General features: G+C 38.8%; 1 protein-coding gene across 1 annotated transcript; it reads left to right on the top strand.

The window, feature by feature from the left end:
- Positions 1-113: 113 nt before the first annotated feature.
- Lgsn (lengsin, lens protein with glutamine synthetase domain) lies at positions 114-25261 on the top strand. Its single transcript, XM_034521393.2, has 5 exons — positions 114-263; positions 10893-11025; positions 11977-12138; positions 18994-19160; positions 23873-25261. The coding sequence occupies exons 1-5, from the start codon at positions 234-236 to the stop codon at positions 25070-25072; spliced, it is 1692 nt and encodes a 563-aa protein (XP_034377284.1). The 5' UTR covers positions 114-233; the 3' UTR covers positions 25073-25261.
- The last annotated feature ends 392 nt before the right edge of the window (positions 25262-25653 follow it).

Here is a 25653-nt window from a genome sequence, read left to right as displayed (position 1 = left end):
AGGCATAAATGAGCATTTGTCGCTGGGCTGTTCCAGGGCATTGCTCATACCCTGTGCCTTGGGCATGACCGAGTCTGTGTTTATCTGTTATTACCTGCTGGATCCCCCTGGAAAGAACCTCCTGGAACTCATCATTCACTGCCTTTGTTAGAGGTCTACATATAAATGTGCCCGAAGCCATCGCTGAAGGGAGCGTGGATGCCACGGGCTGATTTACGTAAGAAACGGTTGACATGAACGATGAAGGGGACCCTGCACAGGAGGTATGAAGCTAAGAATCAAAATAGTACTTCCCAAAATATCGACAGTGAAGGTTTTGATGACTGTAACTTCTCTGAGTGTCAGCCGGAATGAGGGCACTGTGAGTTGACTTGTATGGGTGCTGTCAGGTTTATGAAGAAATGCCTTTTTTCCCCCCCGCACAGTCAGTTATTAACAACTGAACAACTTGGACTTTGCATCTAGTAAAGTGTACTTCGCTTGAGCAATCCCTTACAGTAACTTCATTAGACACCAGGTTTTAGAAGAATGAGAACACCATAAAATTTTATTCCAATTTTGGTTACTACTGAGAGAATAGTCTTTGTGTTTCTCAGAGCTTATTTTGTTCCATTCTTAGTCTTTGTAAGAATGCCTTTGCAGTTAAATGACTAAAGGTGAGAAGTAACTGTGTGTGTGTGTGTGTGTGTGTGTGTGTGTGTGTGCGCGCGCGCCTGTGTATGTGTATGTGTGTGTGTGTGTGTGTGTGATTTTTGTTGGAAAATGTTACCTGTTAGGCAGTGATAGAACTTGATGGGTTAGGAACATAGTAAGGAAATTATTTGTGAACACGCTTCATTTATGTCCATTTCTTCATGTGTACGGACCCTAATTTTTAGCACTGTATTTCCAACAAAACATTTTGGAAGACTACAGTGTGGCCTTCCACACTGGAAAGAAGTTATGGTTCAGTTTAAAAGAATGAAGCTTTTCTATAAACTAAACTAAGGAAATTTAATTTGAGAAACAGACCTCCTATGTGTAACGTGCAACAGTCAGCCAGGGCATTGTGCGTGACACGGTGACATACAGAGAACAGAGATGATCTGTGCTTTTCCATTTAGTGAAAAAAGAGATAAAGTCAGTAAGAATTGGGTATGTTCTTACACATGATGAATACGAGCAACGGGCTTTGGGAGGGAGATGGGGATGAACCCACTTCCTACACAGAAACCTGCCAAAGCTGTGCAAGACAGAGAGGTTGACTCAGCAGGAGCCGTGGCTTACCCTGCAGTGTTATGCCATGGGAAGAAGAGGCTGAGTCTGGGCGTGTATGTGTAGAGATCATGTTTCTCTGAAAGTGAATTTACATTTTTAAATGGTGGTTCAGGAAAAATGGCGAGTGGGGTGGGTGTGAATAGCATCAGCTTCTGGACACATTCATTCTTACATTTCACGTTCACTAGGAAGGGTCTTCACGTTCTGCTGCTGAGTCTGGAGGGGCTCTAGTTCTTGCTACTACAGTTTAGGATTCTAGTCTCAGCTTCTATGGAAAGTATTCTGACATACCCACTAGAAGCTGTCTAGAACACATATTGATTGTTTAATCTTAGGAAGATCAAAACCAGCAACACTATTTTATTGTTTGTTTTTCAAGAGAGGGTTTCTCTGTATAGCCTTGGCTGTCCTGGAACTCATAGACCAGGCTAGTCCTGAACTCAGAAAGATTCACTTGCCTCTGCCTCTTGAGTGCTGGCATGAAAGGCATGTGGCACCACTGATTGGCTGCAACATGATTTTAAAGCACACAGTTCTTAAGAGACAATCTCTGTCTTTGTGAAACCACATGCCCTCCTTTTCTTCCCTCCCCCTTTGTCTGAAATAACTATGTAGCTCAGCTAGCATCATATTTTGCACTATTCTTACAGTGTCTCAATGGTGGGATTACAGGCATGCATCACTTTGCCAGACTTTAAAAAAAATTCTTGACAACTTGAATAGAACGTCATACTTATTAAACACAATAAAACACCACCCTATAGCAGAACATATACCTGGTTCTTTACTGAAAACCTCTGTTCATTGTCTCAGATGTAGGATTGTAATCTAACCAAGAGAGAGAAATCTGAGGAGAGAGAAAAGATAGAGGATGACATTCTTCTTCCTGTTAAGTAAAGGTTAGAGCAGGGCAGGCTTTTGCCTCCCCACAAGACACTTGATGCAAGCAGCAGCGTGAAGTCAAATCAAAACAAGGCAGCTGAACAAAGTCTCCACCAGTTTGGATGGGCAGATGGTGTGTGTGCAGGAATCCCTTAGGGTGGATTCTTCCCCAACCCAAACACACTCTGCCAGGATCGTCCGTGACACAAACTGTTATTAGTCTTAGTTTTTGGTGCCAAGAAGCCACACATTCAGCCAAATTCTTAGCAGCATTGATCAGAAAAAAACATCAAAAACATGTTTTTGTTTCTTTGTGTGCCACATACCTTTGCATAAATGCATGTGTGTATTTTTTACCATTAAAGATGATACTTCAGTTACGCAGAAACTATGTTTTTATTTATTTATTTATTTATTTATTTATTTATTTATTTATTACAGGCTGGGATGCCTTCTCTTGTAACATTTTAAGAGTTCCTGTTGATTAGATCTCATGTTTTTATTTGCGATAGTTTTTTAAATGGTATCTTCCTGACAGTTCTATAATAGTCTTAGCTTTTATTTCAACACATGTCATGTAGCCTAGTTTCACACACATACATATTACATGCTGCACATATATTTAATAATGTTATAGATTATTTCTTATTTTTTTTCTGCATGCATGCTTGTATACCGAATGTGTTCCTGGTGTCCCAAGAGACATAGTTGGGTCTCTTGGAACTGGACTTGCAAATAGTTGTGAGCCACCATGTGGTTGCTGAGACTCAAACCTGAGTCCCCTGGAAGAGAGCAGCCAGTGCTCGTAAATCCCTGAGCTATCTCTCCAGATTGCATTTTTTTACTTTTAGAAATCTTGTTTTTGAAAACATATCTGCTGCCTTTCTTCTCATCCACCAAACCTTTACTTTACCTTCATTTCATTTTTGCAGATGCATATATTTTTAGTGAAAAAAATCTTGATTTCTCCAATAAGTTTTACTTTACTCTTGAAAACATTAAATAAAATCAGTAAAAGCATAGAGAATCAGTAGAATTTCTTGCTGTCTCTATTACATTATTATATTTTATTTTTATATATTACAGAATATATATTATATAATATTATATTTATTATTGTATTATTAGTACTTTATTCCCTTCCTTTACCATTGGACTTCACATTGCTAGAAAACACAAAGGAGTTCAGATATTTGGAAAATTTTCTTTTTCTTCGTTGAAGTTGTTATTTAGAGGTAATTTTCTGGTACAGAATTTTCTGTTGCAGATTTTATTTGCACTGTTCTCAGAGAAGCCAGCTTGTTGGACTGGACATGTCATTGTCTTTCCACACTAAATATATTACTGGCATATACGGGGTGACAGTGCTTGGGCAGAACAGACTAATTATTGTCATGGTCCTTAAATCTGGGTAGAAAAGAATGTAGATTAAAGAAAGCTGCTTCACTGATACTGAGAGTTAACAAAACCAGGTAAGAGTTCCAAAAGGGTGCAGTATAGGAAAGGAGCTATGTTGCAGAGACCATGAGGAAAGTGTGGGGACTCAGGTAACAAAGGATGAGTAGTGGGGGATCTTCTTATTTACACATTTATTGTTATTATTATTATTAATTATTATTATTATTACTAGATATGAAGAAGTCTCCTTAAGCTGTCCTGGCTAGGCTGGTACTCACTGTGTAGCCCAGGCTGGTTTCCAATTCATAGAGATCCACCCATCTCTGCCTCACCATCATTGGTATGCAAAGGCCCATAGCAGCAAGCCCAGCAGAAGTAATTGTGAGCTCACCGAAGAGAAACACTGTGCTACTCTTTGGGTTTTGCTCTAGGCTGCTCTCAAGATTCCATTGGTAGACTGCCAGTTGTTATGGACTCATTGTAAATGGAGAAGTTTTTAGACCAAGTTGTTAGAGCAGGAATTTTAGGCCAATAGTACACATGCTTAGATGGTCTGAATGTAAGCATGTGGTGTATTCCTGTTAATATCCCTTCAGTCAATATTTTTGATGTTTTCTTCCCCCTTTCCTTGACTAACATAGGTGTCTAGAGCCATATATCATTTTTTTTCTCTTTGACATATTCTTATATCTTTGACATATGATTACATATGACATATACCTTATGACTATTGATTCTTGTGTCCAGTATTTGTAGCAGAGGTTAAAACTTGGTGACAGTCATTTTTGTTTTACTTGCTTATTTTTTTCATGAGCCTGTCACCAATACAATATAATTTGAGTGCTTGGTAAATGCTTTGATGGTTTTACCTCAAACCACAAATATTATACAGGGGTCTAAAACAGGTTTTTGTTGTTGTTGTTTTGTTTGTTTAGTATTGACATTAAAAGGTAACTGTTAAAGAAAATTAAAAGTAGATGAATAAAACCAGTGATATTTAGAACTTAAATAACACTAGTTACTATATTGGGAGGGAAACTTTTAGGTTAAATTAGGTTTTGAATTTAATGCTTGACAGGATTTCTTTAGGTTAAGGCTCTTTAATTTGATCAAGGCAGCAAGCTGAAATTCATAATGACAGGCTTATATTAAGCCACAGGAATGAAGTTCAACAGAGACAGTGTTTTGAGTACAATAAGGATTGGGAAATGGCTTGTAACACAGAACGCCCTTTGTGGCATTTGGAGACCATGAGATGAACGTCTGATGGATAAGCTGTCTATTTGTGCCAAGGACTCAACATAGAATTGCACACTTGTGCTTACGCTTGCATCCTTGCAATGTGGTTTTCCTCATACTTTCTTCAACTCAAATGTCCTCTGGTTGTGTAAAGACACAACTAGTTAAATAGTATACCTGCTCATTTCATTTTTTGGTGATAAGATTTCATGCTAGAAAAATGTAAAAGGTTTGAATACAGGGCTATGTCTTCAATTCCTACCTACTTAATGACAAAAGTATTGTGTGTGCTGGCCATTTTACTCCCTCTGAGCATCCCAGTGCTGCTGTTAATGACTGCTTCTCCCCGAGATGGTCTGCTAGCTTGTTGTGTTGAGAACCTAAGAGATACACAGAACATTGAAGTCCATGCAGAGGCTTGCCCATGAGGTAACATGGAATGAGGCCCGTTTCTAAGGAAGAGCCTTGAAGACCCATGGTACCTGGGCAATGATAACCATGGCTACCATCTCTTTAATAATTAATACACACCAGTCAATAATTGTCTAACACATGGCACAATCGGAAAAGCTACAACGCTGACCACTTGATAAATAAATAGAAGGAAAATACTTCTAAATGGATTGGGCAGAGAACACTTGAGAGATATTTCTTTATGACCCCCTTCCAAGGAAAATAAAACAAAATCCAAAACCTTCTTTAAATGTTCTTTCTGTCCCATGGGCCCTTTGCAAGCTCTGCACCTTTCATAATCTAGGGTAACATTGCAGCAGACCTTCTAGGACCTTGCTTCAGTTTCCCAGAACCCTGGACTTCAGCAGCGATGATGGGTATGATGATGGGTATTCTCCCTGGCTGTTGTCAGTTAAATATTTGGTTCTTTGCATCCAATGAGTTGGCTCCACATCTTAGTTCTAGCACTTGAGATGAGTAATTTAGGGCCAGGCTCATTTTTCTTTGATACGGTTTTCCTCACCTGTAATGCACTCACTGCAAGGGGTTGTTTGCAAACAAATAAATGAACAGATGTAAAACATTTAAGAGTGAACTAGCATAGAGTAGGTATACGTTCTTTTTTTCATTGTGCCTTTTAATTGTTTTTCTCTCATCGATTACATCCTGACCACAATTTCCCCTCCCTCCTCTCCTCTAACTTTCCTTTTCTCTAAGATTTGCCCCACCTTCCGCCTCCCCTCATAAAAGAAGAGGCCTTCAAGGAACATCAATACATACAGCACCAACCAGGACATACCAAACTACAATAAGAACATGCACATATCATCTCACCGAGGCTGTACAAGGCAACCCAGTAGAAGACAAAAAGGGTCCTACAAGTAGGCAAGAGTCAGGGACAGCCCCTGCTCCCACTGTTAGGACATCCACAAGAACACCAAGTAGAGGATCTAGGTCAGACCGCTACAGACTCCCTGATATCTGTGAGTTCCCATGAGTCCCAGTCAGTTGGTTCTGTGGGCCATGTTCTTGTGGTATGTTCCTGACTCCTCTGGTTCATCTTTTCTAAAGATTTTATTTTTATTTAAGTGTATGTATATGAGTATGTGCATGTGTATATGTATGCATATGTATATGTGTCTCTATGTCTGTGGAGGCCAAAAGCAAGTGTCAGATTACTGGGAACTTAGAGTTAAAAGTGGTTATGAGCCATTTGGAGTAGGTGCTGAGAATTGAACTCATGTCCTCTGTAAGAACAGTTTTTCAGCCCTGTAATGTGTTTTTAAATTGTTATCACTTGTGTGATGATGAGGTATTTTGAGTATCACTTGTTTTTCAGTGTCACACTAAGTACTGTTGCTGGGGAAGAAACAGGGCTACCACCAGCCAGTGTGCACATAGGGCCTGCATAGTCATATACTCTACAGTTTTGAGAGAGCTGAGAAACTTTTCTTCTTTATCCCTTATCTTTTATGCTAAATTTGTTCCCAACGTTTAAAAAACATGAAAAGTGAAATTGAGAGGAATTTGTTTTTCAGCAAGATGTGAGCCAGGAGAGATGGAAGAGGCAGTTGGGGTGAATATGAACAAAGTACAAAGGTTCTATCATCTATGTATATATGTATGTATGTATGTATGTATGTATGTATGTATGTATGTATCTATCTATTATATAGCTATCATGTTTATTATAAATTTTTCTATCAATCATCTATCTAGCTAGTTATCATCTATTTATCTATTACCTATCTATCAATCATCTACCTATCATCTATCTCTTATCTATCTATCTATCTATCTATCATCTATCTATCATCTATCTATCTATCTATCTCTAGCTATCATTTATCTATTATCTATCTATTAATCATCTATCTACCTATCATCTATCTCCTATCTATCTATCTATCTATCTATCTATCTATCTATCTATCTATGATTTATCATTTACTTATCATCTTGATATGTACCTATCTATTTATCTATCATCTATCTATTATATATGTGTATGTATATTTATCTATATTTCTCATCTATCCCATAAAACATTAGGATAAAGCTGATTTTTTTTCTATACTAGATAAAATTACTAACAGAATCCTTGTTTCAAGAACACTTTGGCAATGTGTAGAATTGACAGTTTGGGGGCGATTCTTTGACAGGCATTGGGCAGATGGAACCACTGTCAGGTCCTCCCTAGAGGGATCACCTGGCTCTGTTCAGCCTTGGTTCACTGGTTCTGTCTATTCTCTGTGGCACTAGATTTTGCTGTCCCTGACCTAGGGTGACCTAAGAATATTTCATTATTCATATTATGAAAGACTTCAACTGCTTTGAAGATACTTTAATGCCTGTACTACATTGCAAGGGTCTGTCTGGATCATGTTTTATTTTTATATCTTTGATTTTTGCCCTGTCCATAGCAGGTATCACCACTCTTTAGACTTTCTAGTGATGAGAACTAAGACAGCTTTAGCTGTTACATAAGAAAAATTATTTAAAAATATTACTGAAAGGGAATACACACTCATACATAATGAGGAAATAAAGCATGTTTTATGAGTTTAGTAGGTAGCATTATGTAATAGGAATGGAATTTAATTTAGATCAAGTGTTTGGCTGGGACAATGTGGGAAACATCCCCCCAAAGTGGCTTAGGTTTGAATGTTTACTTGCCTATCAAAATGACATTGAGCAAATCATCTAATCCTTGTGTGCCTGTGATGGAGGTAATAATAAATATTCACCTGGTAATATCATAAGAACTATGTATTAGAAGGATTTTCACAAGACATCATTCATACTGTAGCCAAGTGCAAATTCAAGATTAAGGAAAAAAGTTTTCTATTGATGTGGGGCAGCCCAGGGATCCAGTAAATTTGTTTCAGTTAATACAGCAAAGTCTACAGTCTGATCACCATAATATAGGAGAGAAAACTCAAAAGACAGAATAAAACTTATTCTTTTTTTGTTGTTGTTCTTCATGACAGAGTTTTTCCTCTATATCTCTAGCTGTCCTAGAGTACACTATGTAGACCAGGCTGGCCTTAAACTCAGAGATCTTCATGTCCCTGCCTTCTGAGTGCTGGGACTTAAGGCGTGCACCATCACACCTGGCTAAAATGTATTGTTAAAAAAACATTGTTTTTATTTTACGTACATTGGTGTTTTGCTTGCATATGTTTGTATGAGAGTGTCAGATCTCCTAGAAGTAATGCTACAGACAGTTGTGAGCTGTCATTTGGGGGCTGAGAATTTAGTCTGGGTCCTCTGGCAGAGTAGCCAATGTTCTTAACCATTGAACCACCTCTCCAGCCCTAAAATGTATTTTTTATTAGAAACAACTCCTCTCCATTGAGAAGCATCTTGTTGAGTTTGATGCATGTATCCCAGCATTCCTGGGACACATATGGGTGGATTTTTCAGGTTAGTACTTCAGTAAATTACTTCTGCTTTTGTCACAAAAATATTGTCTTGGGTGATTGGCTTTTGGGGAGAAGAATGGAAAGGTCACAATGGGATGCTCAGAAGATAATTTATGGGATCTTTAAATTCCATGCATTATTGTGGCCTTGAACTCTCCTCATTTGTAAACCAGAGAATCCTTATTTCAAGAGTTATGTAAGGAACTTTGCATGGTGATATGCTGAGTTTGGCACATTTTGACTCTCTTGTTTGTTCAGTTGACACTGGAGTTGAAGTTGGAGGTGTCTTAAAATTTTCTCACATGATTCTGTCAACCTATACATTGAGAGGAATTCTAGAGGGGCTCAGCCTAAGACCAGCATCAGCCAGCTCAGAATCCAGTGAAACTTGTTTATCTTTCTAAATAGCACTTCTGTAAAATATCACTATATGTCCATGTAAAAAGGCATTCAAAAGTAAAACTGTACATTCCTGGCCATGTAATTTTGGAACTAAACCTATGTCCAATAACACTGCTCAATTTATCATAAGCATACTGAGAAATTTATGCAAATATTTGAATAAAGTCCTAAACTATTAGGAAAAATAAAGTATCATATAGTAGTTTATACGACCAAATGTAAGATTATCTGAAGTGAAAAGACTACAGTTTTCCGATAAGTCATAAAATTCCAAGAAGAAACTATCAGGAAAACACATTACTTTTTGTGCTAAACTAAGAATTGATAAAATAAAAATATTGTTTCATGAAATATACACTCATCTAGTTACAACAATCACAATTTACCATGGTTACATATTACCATTCCCTCTTTCATCTTCAAAGACTGGATTGGTTTAATGATAAATCCATATTTCTCTGCATGCTGCTGCCCTGGATATGTATTTCTATAATTTCCCCATGTATGGGACCTTTCAAAATCTGCTCTTTAAAAATAAAACAGCTCAAAACATTTAAATGGGCTTTGCCTTCACTTTCTCACTTTTCTCTCACTTCAAGCCAAAATTTGCAGCTTGCAAACACACACACACACACTTCCACACACAAACATACACATACACACATACCCACACAAATACACATACATACACACATACACACAAACATACACATACATACACACATGCAAATATATACATACAAACATACACACAAAACATACACATACATATACACATATACATTCATACACACAAACTTACACATAATACACATACATATACACACATGCAAGCATACACATACATATATACATATACATACACACACAAGCATACACATACATACATATACATACACATACACACAAGTATACACATACACACATACACACAAACATATATACACACAAACATACACATACAGACATACACATACATACACACACATGCATACTTATACACACACATATATAAACACACCCTAAAAGTACCAACACAAGGTTAAAATTTTCTTTTCAGCGAACAATTTCGTGTCCCATGCTTGCACAGGTGATCGTTTCTATTACCAGCAATGAGATACCCTCACCAACCTTTCTTACTGCTTGGAAATTCTTATTAACAATTACAAGTAAATTATTTTGGATATTTTGCTTTTAGTGTATTTTTAGATTTTATCAAGCCATAAAAAAATAACTCTAGTAAGATATTTCAAATCACTGGCAAGACCAGAGGAACGGAGGCCGAGCTGGTCAACAAGGGGGTGAATCTGGTACTTTATGTACATACATGGAAATGTCACAGTGAAGATCATTTGTATATTCTAATAAAATTTTGAAAGTCAGCTTTAAAAAATGTACAAGTGGATGAAACTCCCTTTTAAATCGAAGTTAATATTGATACATAAAGGGTGAAGGAGGGTGAGGGAGAGTGAAGGAAAAGGGAGAATCCAAAATTTCAAGTGCTTGTGCTTTTGGTCAAGATGATTAGAAAACATTAAAATTCATAAAAATAAAACTTTTTACATAAAATGGTTCCATCAATTATTATGGATTAATCCACGTAAAACATTCTGAGGTAAGAATAAGTAAACACTGATTAAGTAGACATGAGATTGATTTATTCAACAGTTTTCTGTAACACAGATCAAAGAAAGCAGAGAAAATACGGCCTCTTTGAGTCATGGAAGGGGGCAAGCAAGCGGCTGCTTACTTCCAGTAGAGAATGTCTCGTGCTCCATCCAAATCCAACTGGATGCATGGTATGTTATGTGGGGTTTTGTTTACTAATTATGACAGGACCCAACAAAAGATGAAGGCAATGCGACTGACGGTGGCAGGATGAACAAGTTGAAAAGGACGAGGAGAAAACTCGCCAAACCACATCTTTGCTCAGCGGATGGGGACGAAATCACCATGGACAATTCCACTGGTATGCGGCTACCGTGACCCTTTGTGATTGGTTTGGACAGCGGCATTTTCTATTTCACGTTCCTTCCCATGGAACACTTCTCTACGTCTGGAGAAGCAAAGGGCCGATAAGATGCTAAGTATTGCTCCATGAAAGATGGCAAATATGTAACCTGGCATCAACTGTGGAAGAAATAGCCAATCAAAAAGTTAGGATTCGAGGGAAGGATGCTGGCGTGGGGTGGGGGATGGAAAGCAGAGCTGGAAAGAAGCTCCCTTCTGCACTGAGAACGAATATGAGCTTGATGGCTACAGGCCTGGGAGACCACAGAAAAGTTCTAAAGGGAGTTTTTTAACCCACTTGCTGAAACCCTACAGTACTCTAACAGGTCTGACATAGTGCTGAGTAGGAATAAGGTCACTCCTGGTGTTCCAAAGAGGAGGAAAAAAGGGATGCTTAGCCCATGCTAACAATAAAAGCAGGCTTCAACGGCCTTTTAAAATATTACTTTTACTTTTTTACAGTCCATTCATTACCCCCTACCTCCCGGTGTGCCCTCCTACAGTTCCACATCCCATTCCTCCTCCTCCTCCCTGTCTCCAAGAGGATGTTCCCCACCCTACCCCACCCCACCACTAAGACACCCCACTCCCTGGGGCTTCAAGTCTCTTCAGGGTTAGGTGCTTCTTCTCTCACTCAGGCCAGACCAGGGAGTCCTCTGCTGTATATGTGTATGTGTGTGTGTGGAGGGGGGTGTTAATGGCTATTATTATTATTATTATTATTATTATTATTATTATTACAGACAATACACTTCCTTACAGCCTGCATCTAGGACAGGCAACGCGCACTGTCCCTGTTTGATGTATCACTGCATGGGAAAGGAATCTTTTCAAGCAGTCTTTATGCTGTATTAAAGATGGTTGAAAACAAATCTAATGTGTTTTGACATTTTTCCCATCATTAACACAGAGATATACAGAAACCAAACGGCAGATGTGAGCAAACCTGGCTCTGCCGAGTCTTGGTCCTCACACAATACTGAAGATGCCCACGACCAGATGCCAGTGTTAAAACCCTCGCTTCCCAGTGCCTCAGCTGGTGCTCCTGATGCTGAATTCAACCCAAATACTGGTAAGTAATTACCTGGAAAGATTCTGGAGGAAACAGGAAAGTGCTTCTAGCCACTGTTTCCAAGTTGATCTTTGAACTCAAGATGATCTGATAATGGTAAAGATCCCAGCCCTCCAAGCAAAGACAGAGGAAAATTTCCACATCTGTGTTTATAAAGCTCTTTGTAGCCTCATTACGCTTCAGGCTACTGATCTAGGAAACTGAGGGGTTGCCAAGCGAGAGCATTTGAGTCTTCTCTAAAAATGTAATTCCATCATTTAAAGTCTCTGGATTGCTGAGTAATTGTTCCAGTGCATGAGTATGTTGGTTACAAGTGATAGAAACTCTTGGATACAAGTGATAGAAACTGGTTAAAAAAGAGACATTTATTGTTTGAGCCAATCTATAAAGAATAGATTAAATGAATGAGGTTTGAAAAAGAGGGAATATAGTGGGTTATGAAGTTACAGAAATGGGGTGTAACTTGTATCCTCCCTTTTGATGACAATTACCAGCTACAGGTTTTTTTTTTTTTTTTTTTTTTTGTGGTTAATTTCAGAGTTCTCTAAATGTATTTGCTAAGAGGAGAAACAGAAGCTATGAAAACGGTTATAATTCGGGCCACAGTTCATTGTAACAGAAGCTATGAAGACTGTTATAGTTTGGACCACAGTTCATTGTAACATAACTTTTATAACATAAAAGGCTAAAATAATCTGTGGTATAAGGTCCAGAAAAACACTAAACATGGATGTTCACTGGTTCTCTCCCAGTGAAAGCAAAAATAACAGCATCAATTGTCAGTGTGTTTTGCTGGCTCAGGATGCCCACTTTAGTATTGATATCTAGGGACTTTACTGGAACATGCTGCATTGGCCATGGGACTTAACTCTGTCCCCACTCCTTGTGGGGTCAAGTTAGAATGTGAACAAAGTCACCATCACTAATGACATTGTTTGATACACAACCTGTGTGTAAATGTAGACATTCTTGACAGGTGGAACCTTCTAAGACCTGTGTGGTGAACTCCCAGGGAGCAAGGGTACAGTTCAGACCTCTCTTCACCCTTCTCTCCTCTCCCTTTTTATTACACATAGGACCCAACAGAAAATGAGCACCATGTGGGTCTGTCTGTATTCGATCCCTTTGGCTAGCAGGACTCACGGTCACAAACAGAGTTATAAAAACCACAGATTCACATACAACTTCATTCAGAATGTAGAGAGAACCCAGTCTCATTGCTAGATTGCTTCCTTCTAAAATTGGGTGGTTCCTTTTTCTTATAATCATTTCTTTGGCTTTATGTCTGAGGGCCAGTAAAGTTCAGGATGATGCTTCTGTCTGGAATCAACCTGAATTTTCCTTCTTCTGTATGTCTAGCAGGGGAAAAAAACCCCAAAACCAAAACTCAAAATCATCATCAAGCTTCTAAGATCTTGCCTCGACACTGTAAGACATTATTTTCTATTTTAAGGACCATAGCCTTTTGCCATGGCAACTGTTATCCCCCATGTTCTTTGTGCCTTGCTTTGTGCTATCCATGGGGGTGAAGAGCAGCTGTTCTGACATCTGTGTGTATCAGGAGCAGACAATACAAATGTCAGGGTAACTAGTGCTAGTAATGAGAAATCAGTAGAACAATGTATGGCCCAGATTCAGCTTGAAGGATGCTTTTGGCAAATATGTATTTCTTGTGGCTGCTTTTATGTTCAAATGGGAGTTCTGTAGCTTTCTGTGACCCCATGAGGTAGAAGATCGAGTGTATCACTTAGGCTACCTCAGGGCTCCACCCAATGATGCTATGGAGAAGTGTCCAACCAGTATTACCCCATGGTTTAGGGAAAGCTTGAACTCAAAATTTTATTACATAAAATTTCCTAATAGTTAAATTAAGTATGTCCAATAAATTTAAACAGGGCTTTAAACATTGGAAGGGCTAAAAGAGCGAGCTGGCTATATTGTCTTTATGGCGGTATGTTTCACATGTTTTTGTGTATTTTGTTTTATATGCTTTACTTTCAGACAGAAAAACAAAGATAGAATTTGGGTATCTTAATCTTAAATAAAAAAATCCCCATGAACTGTCTCTGTACCACTGCTCATGAGTAGGGGTATGAGCACCTTTATTGATCAGCCTGGATTAAGCTCTTGTAGCCTACAATTCCAAGTAAACTGCCAGTGTATTATACAACAAAAAATGTGAAAACGGATACCTTACCTAAGTAGAAGCAATTTTGATAAGTATTTAATGGCTTGCACCTGGTTATTGTGCCACCTAGATTTGGCAGCACTGTCTAAGGTTGACACACTCTGGCTGGAAGACAGGGCCTCATTGCCCTAAGTGGGTATTCTCAGGCAGCCATGCACACTGTAGACCCATGAATGAAGGTCCAGGGGCTCCAGAGAGAAGGCAGAATCCCATGAGCAAGCGGCATGTGTTAAAGAGTTCACGTCACAGGCAGTTATCCCCATTTTAAAATTTCTATTTTTTCTTGTCTAAATAAGAATAACTACTATTATTAAAGCAATAGATAACATATTATAATATTTATTACAGATAACATAATCAGTATAAAGAATTTAATTTCTATTATATTTATTATAGAAAAATAATTATAAATAAATAAAATGCAATAAATAACAAAATAAATAATGATTAAATTTTGTTGATGATGACAATGATGTAGTGTGTGTTAACTGCCAGTTCACATAAATCATGAAACACATATAAAAAGAGGAGAACTTTTGGGAGTCTTCTTTCTATTCTGGAGTAAGGAGATTAAACTCGAGTTATCAGGCTGTGCTGGAAGCATGATTATCCACTGCACCAGCCCTGGATTTGGTATTTCTGGAAGTCCACATTCCTGTTCAATCCATCTCTTATAAGCATCGGTGGCTTTCTTGGGAACTGAATATGTTCTCGTCGTCTCAGAATATGGATGGCATTTCTCTAAGGTGGTCTAGATGCTCATGAGTTTTGAGTTTTTTTTTCTTTAATGTTTCCTTATTTTTCTCCCTAAACAGAGCAGTAAAACTTGCCCTATAAAAGGCACATTGATTTAATTTATTAGTCCTCTGAGGGGATAGGATAGGAGAACACCTCCCAGTAATCACACTGGAAGAAAACAAATGAGTCCCCGAGCTGGTAATTATCTGCCTGTTATCCATCATGTACAACTGAGAAAGACTGACCAAATGGGTTAATTGGAAGTAACAAATATGATTTATTTTAAGGGAAGAAATTCAGACTATGATGCAGCAAGATGAGTTGATGCTTTAAAAATGAGTTTAGGTTAGATAGAGTTCTCTTTGGTGAAAGACTGAATTTTTAAATGAAAAACTTGATATATATTCTAAAAGGTATGATGCAAATTTTTATTTAATAATTAGATGAGGGATCATATAGGATATATTAATTTATTTGCCAACACACAAACTTATTCACTAAAGGCATATTTGCTGAGTGCCTGTGATGGCCAATATCTCTATAGGTTCTGAAGCTATGACAGCAGGCAGAACTGAGTCCCATTCTCATGGGCCAACATGCAAAAGAATGACAGATAGATACCAAACAGGTGACTCTGAAACATGGCCAGCATGTTTTACGGCAATAACGGACACCGGAGAATATGAGAAAGAGCTAGTACAGTTAGCTAAAATAGTTTGCTCAAAAATATCCTCGGCACCTCAGACTGCGTTTGTAGTCAGGCTGTCAAAAGGGTATTAAGGTTAAAGGTAATCAGTAGGAAGGGTCCTAATCTGGGGTAATTGGTACAAGAGACATTAACCCATGGACTCAAATAAAAAGAAGTATATCATCAACTCTAAGTCCTAGAGAGAAGCCTCAGAAGAAACATCCCTGTGGATACCTTTGATTTTTAACTCTGGTTTTCATTTGAAAGGATGCAAGTTCCCACTAAGGGTCTTCCTCTTCAGTACCAGTTGTGTCCTTAGAAAGCAAATGTATGTGCTCACTGCTCAGCCTCAGCTCAGCAAGAATGGGCTTCGGTGAATAAGAGTTGGCATGTTCATACTGCAGACAGGTTTTGTGGATGTTCCAGATGACTGTGCTTAACTTCCCCAGTCCCTCATGTTCCCGAATCATCCCACCTCTTCATTTGATGCCACGTTTTAATGCCTATAGTTTCCCCGTGTGGTGACAAGATAGTTTGAGGGTAGGGCTTTTTCTGACTACTTACTTAGGTATACAACCATTTTGATAAGTAGGTGGTGATGAAAAATATTGACCTTGAGTGGTTGACTGTAAGCAGGTGAATATTTTTTCATTGTGAAATAAAACAGAGGGGACTTTTGGAGGGAAGAAAGTGGAAGAAGTCACGGAACAGAGCTAAGGACAATGACACATATGATTAAGTATGTCATAATGAAACCTGTAAATTTGTATAGAAATTTAAAAAAAGGAAAGACAAAAGAAACCATATAAAACAATAGACATTTATTGTAGGAATCTTAGAGGCTACAGATAGGACAAATGGCTAATAAGCTAACTTGCCTTCTCATCACTGGTAAGGCAATAGAGTGGCCTCTGTTTTTTTTTTTTTTTTTTTTTTTCCTTGCAGGATAAAAGAGTCTGCTTTATATCACATCCAGAATTGTTTATGATGTCTGAAATACTGTTTATGTGAAGACTTCCATAGTCTAAACTGCTTATGACTTTTATTTTATATAAGCTGCTTTATTCAACTTGGGCTGAACACCCAATGGTTCAGAATAAGGTGGGAATGCACCAACTGTTAATTTAGCATGTAACATCCTAATTGTGCCAGCGTAATTGTTTGTGTTAAACAGCAGGTTATACGGCAGTTATAAAGCCTGGGCCAGCCAGACGTATAGTGACAGGATATTATATCTAATGTATGTGTAGAGGTGGCACCAGTAATTTGTTTCCCTCATGGTTCATGTATTTAAAATCTGCTCAATCTGTGTTTTTAGACTGTCAATCTTTATGGTTATTTTAAAGCCTAATTATATCTTGAAAACTGATACCCAGTTATCACTTAAAAATTATAGCTGTTTGATGTTAGTGGTGCGACAGATTGATGGGTATTTAAACGCGGGCGTGATCGCAGCACCATTTACTGGGGTTGGGTAATTGGGCTCACTTTTTGCATTTAAGTAGCACTTACATAATGCTTATTGACTCCCAGCACTGTTAAATACCTTATTTAATCCTCATAACAATTGGGTAATATTTTAACAATGAAGAAGCAGAAACACACAGAGAGGGGGAAGGCTGCCAGGCATGAAAGGAAGAATGTGGGTATCTTGATTTGTGCTGACCCTCTGTGTTCTTTCACTGTCCCCAAAGGTTCTGACAGTGGCATTTATAATGCATACTTTGTGCCTGACCATTTTATTTTTTGTGTTCCATTCACACCCTGGTAATAAGCCACCTACCCGAACTAGAAAACTAGATTCTAGATTCCATATTAACAGTGATGTGTGTGTGTGTGAGAGAGAGAGAGAGAGAGAGAGAGAGAGAGAGAGAGAGAGAGAGAGAAGAGGGGAGAGAGGGGAGGGGGAGGGGGAGGGGAGAGGGGAGAGGGGAGAGGGGAGAGGGGAGAGGGGAGAGGGGAGAGGGGAGAGGGGAGAGAGGGGAGGGGGAGGGGGAGGGGAGAGGGGAGAGGGGAGGGGAGAGAGGGGAGGGGGAGGGGGAGGGGAGAGGGGAGAGGGGAGAGGGGAGAGGGGAGAGGGGAGGGGGAGGGGGAGGGGAGAGGGGAGAGGGGAGAGGGGAGAGGGGAGAGGGGAGAGGGGAGAGGGGAGAGGGGAGAGGGGAGAGGGGAGAGGGGAGAGAGGGGAGGGGGAGGGGGAGGGGAGAGGGGAGAGGGGAGAGGGGAGAGGGGAGAGGGGAGAGGGGAGAGGGGAGAGGGGAGAGGGGGAGAAAGAAAGAGGGAGAGGTGGGGAGCTTGCATTCCTGCTGTGAGTCTCATTGGGTTAATGAACTGACTAGATAAACTTTGTATCAAAAGTCTTTCCTAGCTCCAAAGTTTTAGAATTTTCAGACTCCTTTAACATTCTGGAAATGGACATTTTATCATATTTCTGACTTAAAAAATTGGCCACGGAGTCCCAATTTCTCATCTCCACTCCCATTCTTGTTATCTTTCTTAAATAATTGTGAAATCTAGCGGAGAGGTGCGCTTCTAAGACTCAGATGTCATTGCCAAGATGGAAGGTAACTTTTGGGAAACGGAAAGGAAAGGAAAGGAGAGGAGAGGAGAGGAGAGGAGAGGAGAGGAGAGGAGAGGAGAGGAGAGGAGAGGAGAGGAGAGGAGAGGAGAGGAGAGGAGAGGAGAGGAGAGGAAAGGAAAGGAAAGGAAAGAAGGGGGGAAAGGAACCAGCACAACAGAAAACACAAATGCAATTGTATCTCTAAGTACATAGGGATGTTCAGTTTGGATCTCACAGGTTTGTCCGAGAAGGCACAAAGCTTTAATGATAGGCATCCACAGGTCACTTGTACATCCCCTATGCTGTCAGGTTATCCATTGTCTTCCATGAGCAAAGGTTTTCTCTTTTTTCCTTTTTTTCTGATTATTTTCACAAACAAGTGTTTCCAGTAAGGATGTGATGTTACCATCTTTTTAGTCTTAACTGATGAACAAGTCTTAACTGATGAACAAGTCTTAACTGATGAACAAGTCTTAACTGATGAACAGTCCCTGAGGGTGTTTACAGTGCTCTTGGGATGACTGTAAAGGCAAGTGAGAGATAGGTGGGATATCTGTGTGAAATTATGATCATGTGATGGGCATATATTGCTCTTGTTTGTAACTGTAGTGGCTAATTTGCTACGTCTACCCTACTGTCTTTTGGTCCATCCTGATCCAGTGACTTCAAATTATTACCCCACAGATCACAACCGGGAAAATGCTCAGAGTTTGACCCTGCCTCAACTTTCTTCTAGAATGAAACACATTAAACAGGAAATGGCCAAAAACCACCTCCAGTTTGTACGATTTGAAGCGACAGACTTGCACGGTGTCTCCAGATCTAAGAGCATCCCTGCACAATTTTTTCAAGTGAGTTTTACCATTATTCTGAGGGTGGCTTCATGACCGTTAGGAAGCAGGTGCTGTTCACTACTCATCCGCATTTCCTTGTAATCTGTACAGTGATTTGAGCAGAAACACAATAATTTGTTTTGCCATTTTTCTTGTCCCCTCCCCATACGTTTTCTTGCTCCCCAAGGAGATGAACACGCAATAGCAATTCCTTTACCCAATAGAAATAGGAAACTAATTAATGCAGGTTATTTCAGTCCTTCTGCCTCGAATAATCATGCTCTACAGAACTATCTTCTCTTCTCATACAGCAATTATAAAGATTATATTTTATTTGACATGAGAAAATTGCAACTCAAGACCCAAGAGCAAACACAAAAGGTAGAAATGATTAAATAGAGATGATTTATTAGATAAAAAGCAGACCCTTTCAGCTGTAATTCAGATATGAATATACACAATTGTTGTTAGATGACTTAATGAATATTAAATTTTGAAAACAGTGGTATCGAGAAACATTGCATCTCTGAATACAATCTTAGGATTTTCTAGTGTCATTTTGTTTACTTTAAGCCAACACGTATTTCTTTTCATTGGGGTGCTTATTCTTACTCTCCCATTTTCAAATAATTTTCTTTCCTGTAGCCCTAGTTCATTATTCTCTTATTCTAACTTTATAATTAGAGAGCACCTATTGCTAAACAAAACACTTCAAATTTATTTTGGAATGTTTGAAGGTATAATATTAGTATTTGTATCACAAATATTAATGATTGAAGACTAAATTAACATTGACACTTTATGGTGAACATATAAGTTCATTTGTGAAAGCTAATCTGAATAATACATATTCAAACATTTGAATATATATTGAATATGCAAAAAATACACATTGAATGTATATATTGAATATGTGAAAATTTTCTTAGGCAGAAATGTGAAATTAATAGTCTGTCTATTTTTTTTATAAAAAAAGTCACTTAGATTTATTTTTATGGAAACGAGCTTTTATACATGTTATTCCCATGCTTTACCCTTTCCCCACCTCCTTCCAGATCCCCCACCTCCACACACTGTATGCAGTTTCTTTCTCTTTTTAAAGAACAGAACAAACAAGCAAGCAAACAAAACCCTAAAAGAAAACAAGAAACTCTCTGACACTTTGTTTCTGTTTCTCTGTTTCTCTCTCTCTCTCTCTCTCTCTCTCTCTCTCTCTCTCTCTCTCTCTCTCCCTCCCCCTTCCCTTCCTCCCTCTCCCCTGCCTCACACACACACACCACAAAAAGTGGAAACCTAAATATACCAAATGAAGCAATTTGAGACAAAAAGTCTACAAAAACACCATCAAGGTTGTCTTGTATTGGGCATCTACTGTTGGAGATGGAGTCTTACCAAAAGTGTGACTAATATACCTAGTGAGACTGGGGAAAGCTATGTGGTGTCAATTGCACATAAGCTGTTGGTTATGGGTGGGAGCCCATGTAAACTTCTCCTCAGCACTGGGATTACAAGAATCATTTTAAATCAATTTTATTAATGGAAATAAAACACCTAATTGAAATTAGTAAGTTAGATTAATGACTAGAAGAGATAACATGTGCTTATTTATAAAATTAGAAAAACTCTCAAACTAAAGCAGCCAGGCAGCCATAGTGTTGAAACACTAGCCTCACTGAACAGTTCAGTGGTATCTACTGTATTTTTCTGTAGCTACTGCTTCTAGCTCAGCTTTAATACTCCTTTTATTGTTTATCTGAAGTAAGTATTGCTTCTTATTTTAAATGTTAACACTGGTTTTCTAAAAACAAAACAAAACTGCTGAGACTAGAGGAGAAGGATGGTACACTATCGGACGAGGTCAAAGAAGAAAGCTATGGTTCAATGACATCTCTGCTGTTTAGAAAATTTCCCATGTGCCTGGCATTAGCATGTTCCAACAAACATGTAGAATCTTGTTTTATCAAAGGACTGATTTGATTTAAATCATATATGGGTCATGTGAGCTCTATCCTAAATTTAATAAAAGTGTGACATATGATTATAGATCTCACAACCAACTCTTGGCTTGTTTCAAAAGGTAGCCTTCCTTGTACTTCAAATAGCAGGGGCCAAAGGATTTTTAACTTAATCTGCAAAAATTTCTATTAAGCTCAGAGGGATCTGTTGAGAAAGTATGAAGCCATTTTAGTGTTTCACTCCTATGCACATAATTTAAGATAATTTATTGTCTTGAACAGCTATTTATACCCCCGTGCAGAAATTTAGATATGTCCCACAGTGAATGGGAAATGGTGAAAATTCTGCTACATGTTCAAAAATGTTTAAAGAAAAGAGAATATTAGAAAAAAAGTGCTCTGAAACTCATAGATGAAATAGTCTAAAGAATAAAGTGTGATTTTTTTTTACTATTGTTACAGTTTTCAAAGGACTGCCGGTGTCCAATAATGACCATCTGTTCTCCACTGCTCACAGCAAAGAAAATATGATGCAGACTTAGATTGTGTGATTTCTCACAAATTTCATGAATTGAACACATTTATTTTAGAACCCATCTCAGAAACATACAACTACCATATAAATTTTTTGAACTAAGAAATGATCAAATGGGGAAACAACACCATTTCTCCCAGTGAAATTTGGTATTAAAATATTCCACACAGCAATCTCACATTGTGGATGTGTGTGAGCATTCATGTCTATGTGAATGCATGTGAGTATCCATAAAATTTACATGTACAGCTCTAAAGTGTAGCAAATTTGGGGGCTTGATGTGGTGGTGCACACCTGTAATCCTAGCACCCAGGAAGCAGGGGCAAGAGGGCTAGGTTTTCTAGTTAAACACAGTGCATTTAAGGCAAGCCTGGGCTTATATGAAGACCTTGTTTCAACCAACTAACCAACCAACCATCCAACCAATCAACCAACCAACCAACCAACCAACCAACCAACCAACCAACCAAGAAAATGAAAAAAATAAGAGTTAACTCAATAGTACTTGAGAGTATATGTAAAAGTGGTAGGTTGTGAAGGAACCAGTCCATATGATCGTGTAGAGTTGCTGGCCCTACACAGTAGCCATTTTGGCGGTGTTTCTGAGGATGATGGGGGCAAACTAATGTTGCTTGTAGAGTGTTAGGATGTTTGTATTAACCCTGTGATGCTTGCTGAGTTTATGAAAACCACTTTTAACAGTCAGGGGCTTTGTTCCACCCATGTGAGGGCTTGTTGAGATTCTTAGATAGTTTCCAAAAGTTTCATTTTTTAAATGTACCTGTCCAGCTTTGTAACTTCATGTTAACCTCTGCTGCTTAACACCTAACAACATTAAAATACATGAGTAAGTCCATTGGACCTAAGAGAATCATGTCCAACAAGGGCTCACATCATCCAGTCACTTGCCTAACTCCATTCCAGCAATTAATAAAAGATATTTAACTAGGACTCTAGTTAACTTGGATCTCTGCTGAGATCCAGTCTGTACTGACAGGAATGCTACCTTTGGAAACTATAACTTTAAAGATAGAGGTTCTCATCTACAGATAAATTTTCTGGTACTCTGTGAGACAATGAAGTAGGTACTCCTTAAGTGGGTTGTATAAGTGAAGTTCTGGCTGTTGGGATCTGTGACAAATGTCCTGTGTCTGACCACAGTCTTCTCTCCAACAAAGATTTAAGATTCCTTCAGTATTAGTCAGCAGGGGGGTTACAATATTACAATAGAATAAAGCACAATTATGGCTTTACTTGTCTCTTTTAATAGACTGTTATCATTTACTTATACTTATGTGAGAGAACTGGATTATCTAATGGACCTGTTTATTACTACACTATTCACAGTCAATCTAAATTAGTATTGCTGGGTGAAAGAATGATGAAAATATGGCATATATATATATCTATATATATATTACATTTTTGAACACAAAAATAATTAAACCCTATAATAAAATTTAGTGAAATAAGTTAGAAACAGAAACAAACGCTTCATGTTCTCTTTCACATATGGATACTAAAATGTTGATCTAAATAGGATGTTGTTCTGTGAGAGGTTGGGAAACAGGAAGAAAATAGGAATAGAGGAAGGTTGGTTAATGATCATCAAAATACAAACAGGAATTGTAAGCTCTAGTTCTCTGACACAATGTAGCAAGTATAGTTCATAATGACTTGTTATATATTGTCAGGAATGCCAGGAAATGGAGACCATGTGATCAATACATTGTTTATGTGTATGGAATTATCATATCACACCCATCTAATATATAAGGTAATAAAATAAAATATACCACATCAAAGGAAAGTCTTACCCGCGGTTTTAGAAACAGTGCTATAAAATAAAATGTATTATAAAATGTTTTATTTATAATTTTAAGTATTTCCATAAAGTTATAAGCCCTTGTCTTCTGCTATATAATGGTTTTCTTTAATCCTTAAAGCATTTATGAATACCTATGTGAAGCAGTTATGATTGTTGTTTTCCACATCTAAAAACATATGAAGGCTAGTATTAAAATATTAAAAATTTTCAAAAGGTCTGTAAGAGAAAATAGTTCTTTCGGTGTTTCATTTTTTGATATTTATTTTAATTTTAAAAAATTTATGTGACAGTTAATGTTAATTCACAGATATTAAGCTTACCTTACTTATTATCCTCTCCTCCTGTTTTGTTTATCTTCATGTTTTTTCTTCATGTTCTAGAACCTAGTTCATTTGTCCTTTTTCTTCTTCAGGAAAAAGTGACCCACGGAGTTTTCATGCCCCGTGGTTATCTGGAATTGATGCCGAACCCTAAGGACAATGAGGTGAATCACATAAGAGCCACGTGCTTCAATAGTGACATAGTCCTCATGCCAGAGCTGTCGACCTTCAGAGTCTTGCCTTGGGCAGAGAGGACCGCACGGGTGATTTGTGACACCTTCACGGTGACAGGCGAGCCTCTGCTGACGTCCCCTAGGTACATCGCAAAGAGGCAGCTGCGCCAGCTGCAGGACGCTGGCTTCTGCCTGCTGTCTGCCTTCATCTATGATTTCTGCATTTTTGGTGTGCCCGAAGTGATCAATTCAAAGACCATATCGTTTCCTGCCTCAACATTACTGAGTAACCATGACCAGCCCTTCATGCAGGAGCTGGTTGATGGCCTGTATCACACCGGGGCAAATGTGGAGAGCTTCTCCTCTTCTACCAGGCCTGGGCAGATGGAGATATGTTTTCTCCCTGAGTTTGGCATTAGCTCAGCCGATAATGCCTTCACCCTCAGAACAGGTGTCCAAGAAGTGGCCAGGAGATATAATTACATAGCAAGCCTTGTCATTGAGACTGGATTCTGCAATTCAGGAATTTTGTCTCATAGCGTCTGGGATGTGGGTGGGAAGACAAACATGTTCTGGAGTGGTTCTGGGGTGGAGAGGCTCACGCTCACCGGGAAGAAGTGGTTGGCAGGCCTGCTGAAGCACTCTGCTGCTCTCAGCTGCCTGATGGCCCCTGCTGTCAATTGTCGCAAACGCTATTGCAAGGACAGCAGAGACCTGAAGGACAGCGTGCCCACCACGTGGGGATACAACGACAACAGCTGTGCCTTGAACATCAAGTGTCATGGTGAAAAAGGCACCCAGATAGAAAATAAACTAGGGTCAGCAACCGCGAACCCTTACCTGGTGTTAGCCGCCACTGTGGCAGCAGGCTTGGATGGTCTTCAGACCAGTGATGGTACTGTGGCTGGTTCAGATGACAGCCAGGATCTTTATCAAGCAGAACCTTCCGAGATCCCTTTGAAGATGGAAGATGCCCTTGCTGCCTTGGAGCAAGATGAGTGTTTGAAGCAGGCTCTGGGAGAGACTTTCATTCGATACTTTGTTGCCATGAAGAAGTATGAACTGGAAAATGAAGAAACAGATGCGGAGGGAAATAAATTCCTGGAGTATTTTATATAGGATGGGACTCTCTGCTGTAGAGATGTTATTATGACAAGTAGCTCGTTTACCAGAAAGAAACGATTGAGCCTGTGCAATCAACAATATTAGACAGCTTCTGCCGCTCGCCCACGGATTACTGGGCAGATGAAATGGGATAGCTGAGATCCCGATCTCAGATATTAACAATAAATTTGTGGTGAAACAGCATATGCAAACTTACATTGCCTGACGTCATTTCCTTTATGTCGTTAGCCTGGGTAGTGTTTGGGTTATGTCATATATTAGTATGCTAAAGAAAGATGTATGTTAAAAAGCAGAACTTCAAGACTGCAGTAAAAAGAAGAAATGATATCAGGTATAGACCTAGGTTTCTCCTGCCAAGAAGACAGATACTTTAGCATAATCCTACTAATGAAAACATGTTGAGGTCAGCTTTGTGTCGCTATGATAATTTTAAACATGTCAAGTTGCACAGAGTAAGACGTGTCAGGCAACAGAGGCTCTCCCTTGACTTTCCATGCTTCTCTACCACCTCTTGAAAGGCTCAGGGATTTCAAAGCTGTAATGTTCCCTAGAGTTAGATGACAGGACAGAGAATC

This window comes from Arvicanthis niloticus, chromosome 17 (genome assembly GCF_011762505.2).
Source record: "Arvicanthis niloticus isolate mArvNil1 chromosome 17, mArvNil1.pat.X, whole genome shotgun sequence".
In the NCBI taxonomy this organism is placed as follows: domain Eukaryota; kingdom Metazoa; phylum Chordata; class Mammalia; order Rodentia; family Muridae; genus Arvicanthis; species Arvicanthis niloticus.
This window is presented reverse-complemented; position numbering and strand designations above follow the sequence as displayed.

Bases quoted from the DNA above. Each gene is read 5' to 3' on its own strand.
- Lgsn (XM_034521393.2), top strand. From the start codon at position 234: ATGAACGATGAAGGGGACCCTGCACAGGAG. The intron at 11,026-11,976 runs GTATGCGGCTAC...TCATTAACACAG, and splicing joins CACCATGGACAATTCCACTG to AGATATACAGAAACCAAACG. The intron at 19,161-23,872 runs GTGAGTTTTACC...TTTCTTCTTCAG, and splicing joins TCCCTGCACAATTTTTTCAA to GAAAAAGTGACCCACGGAGT.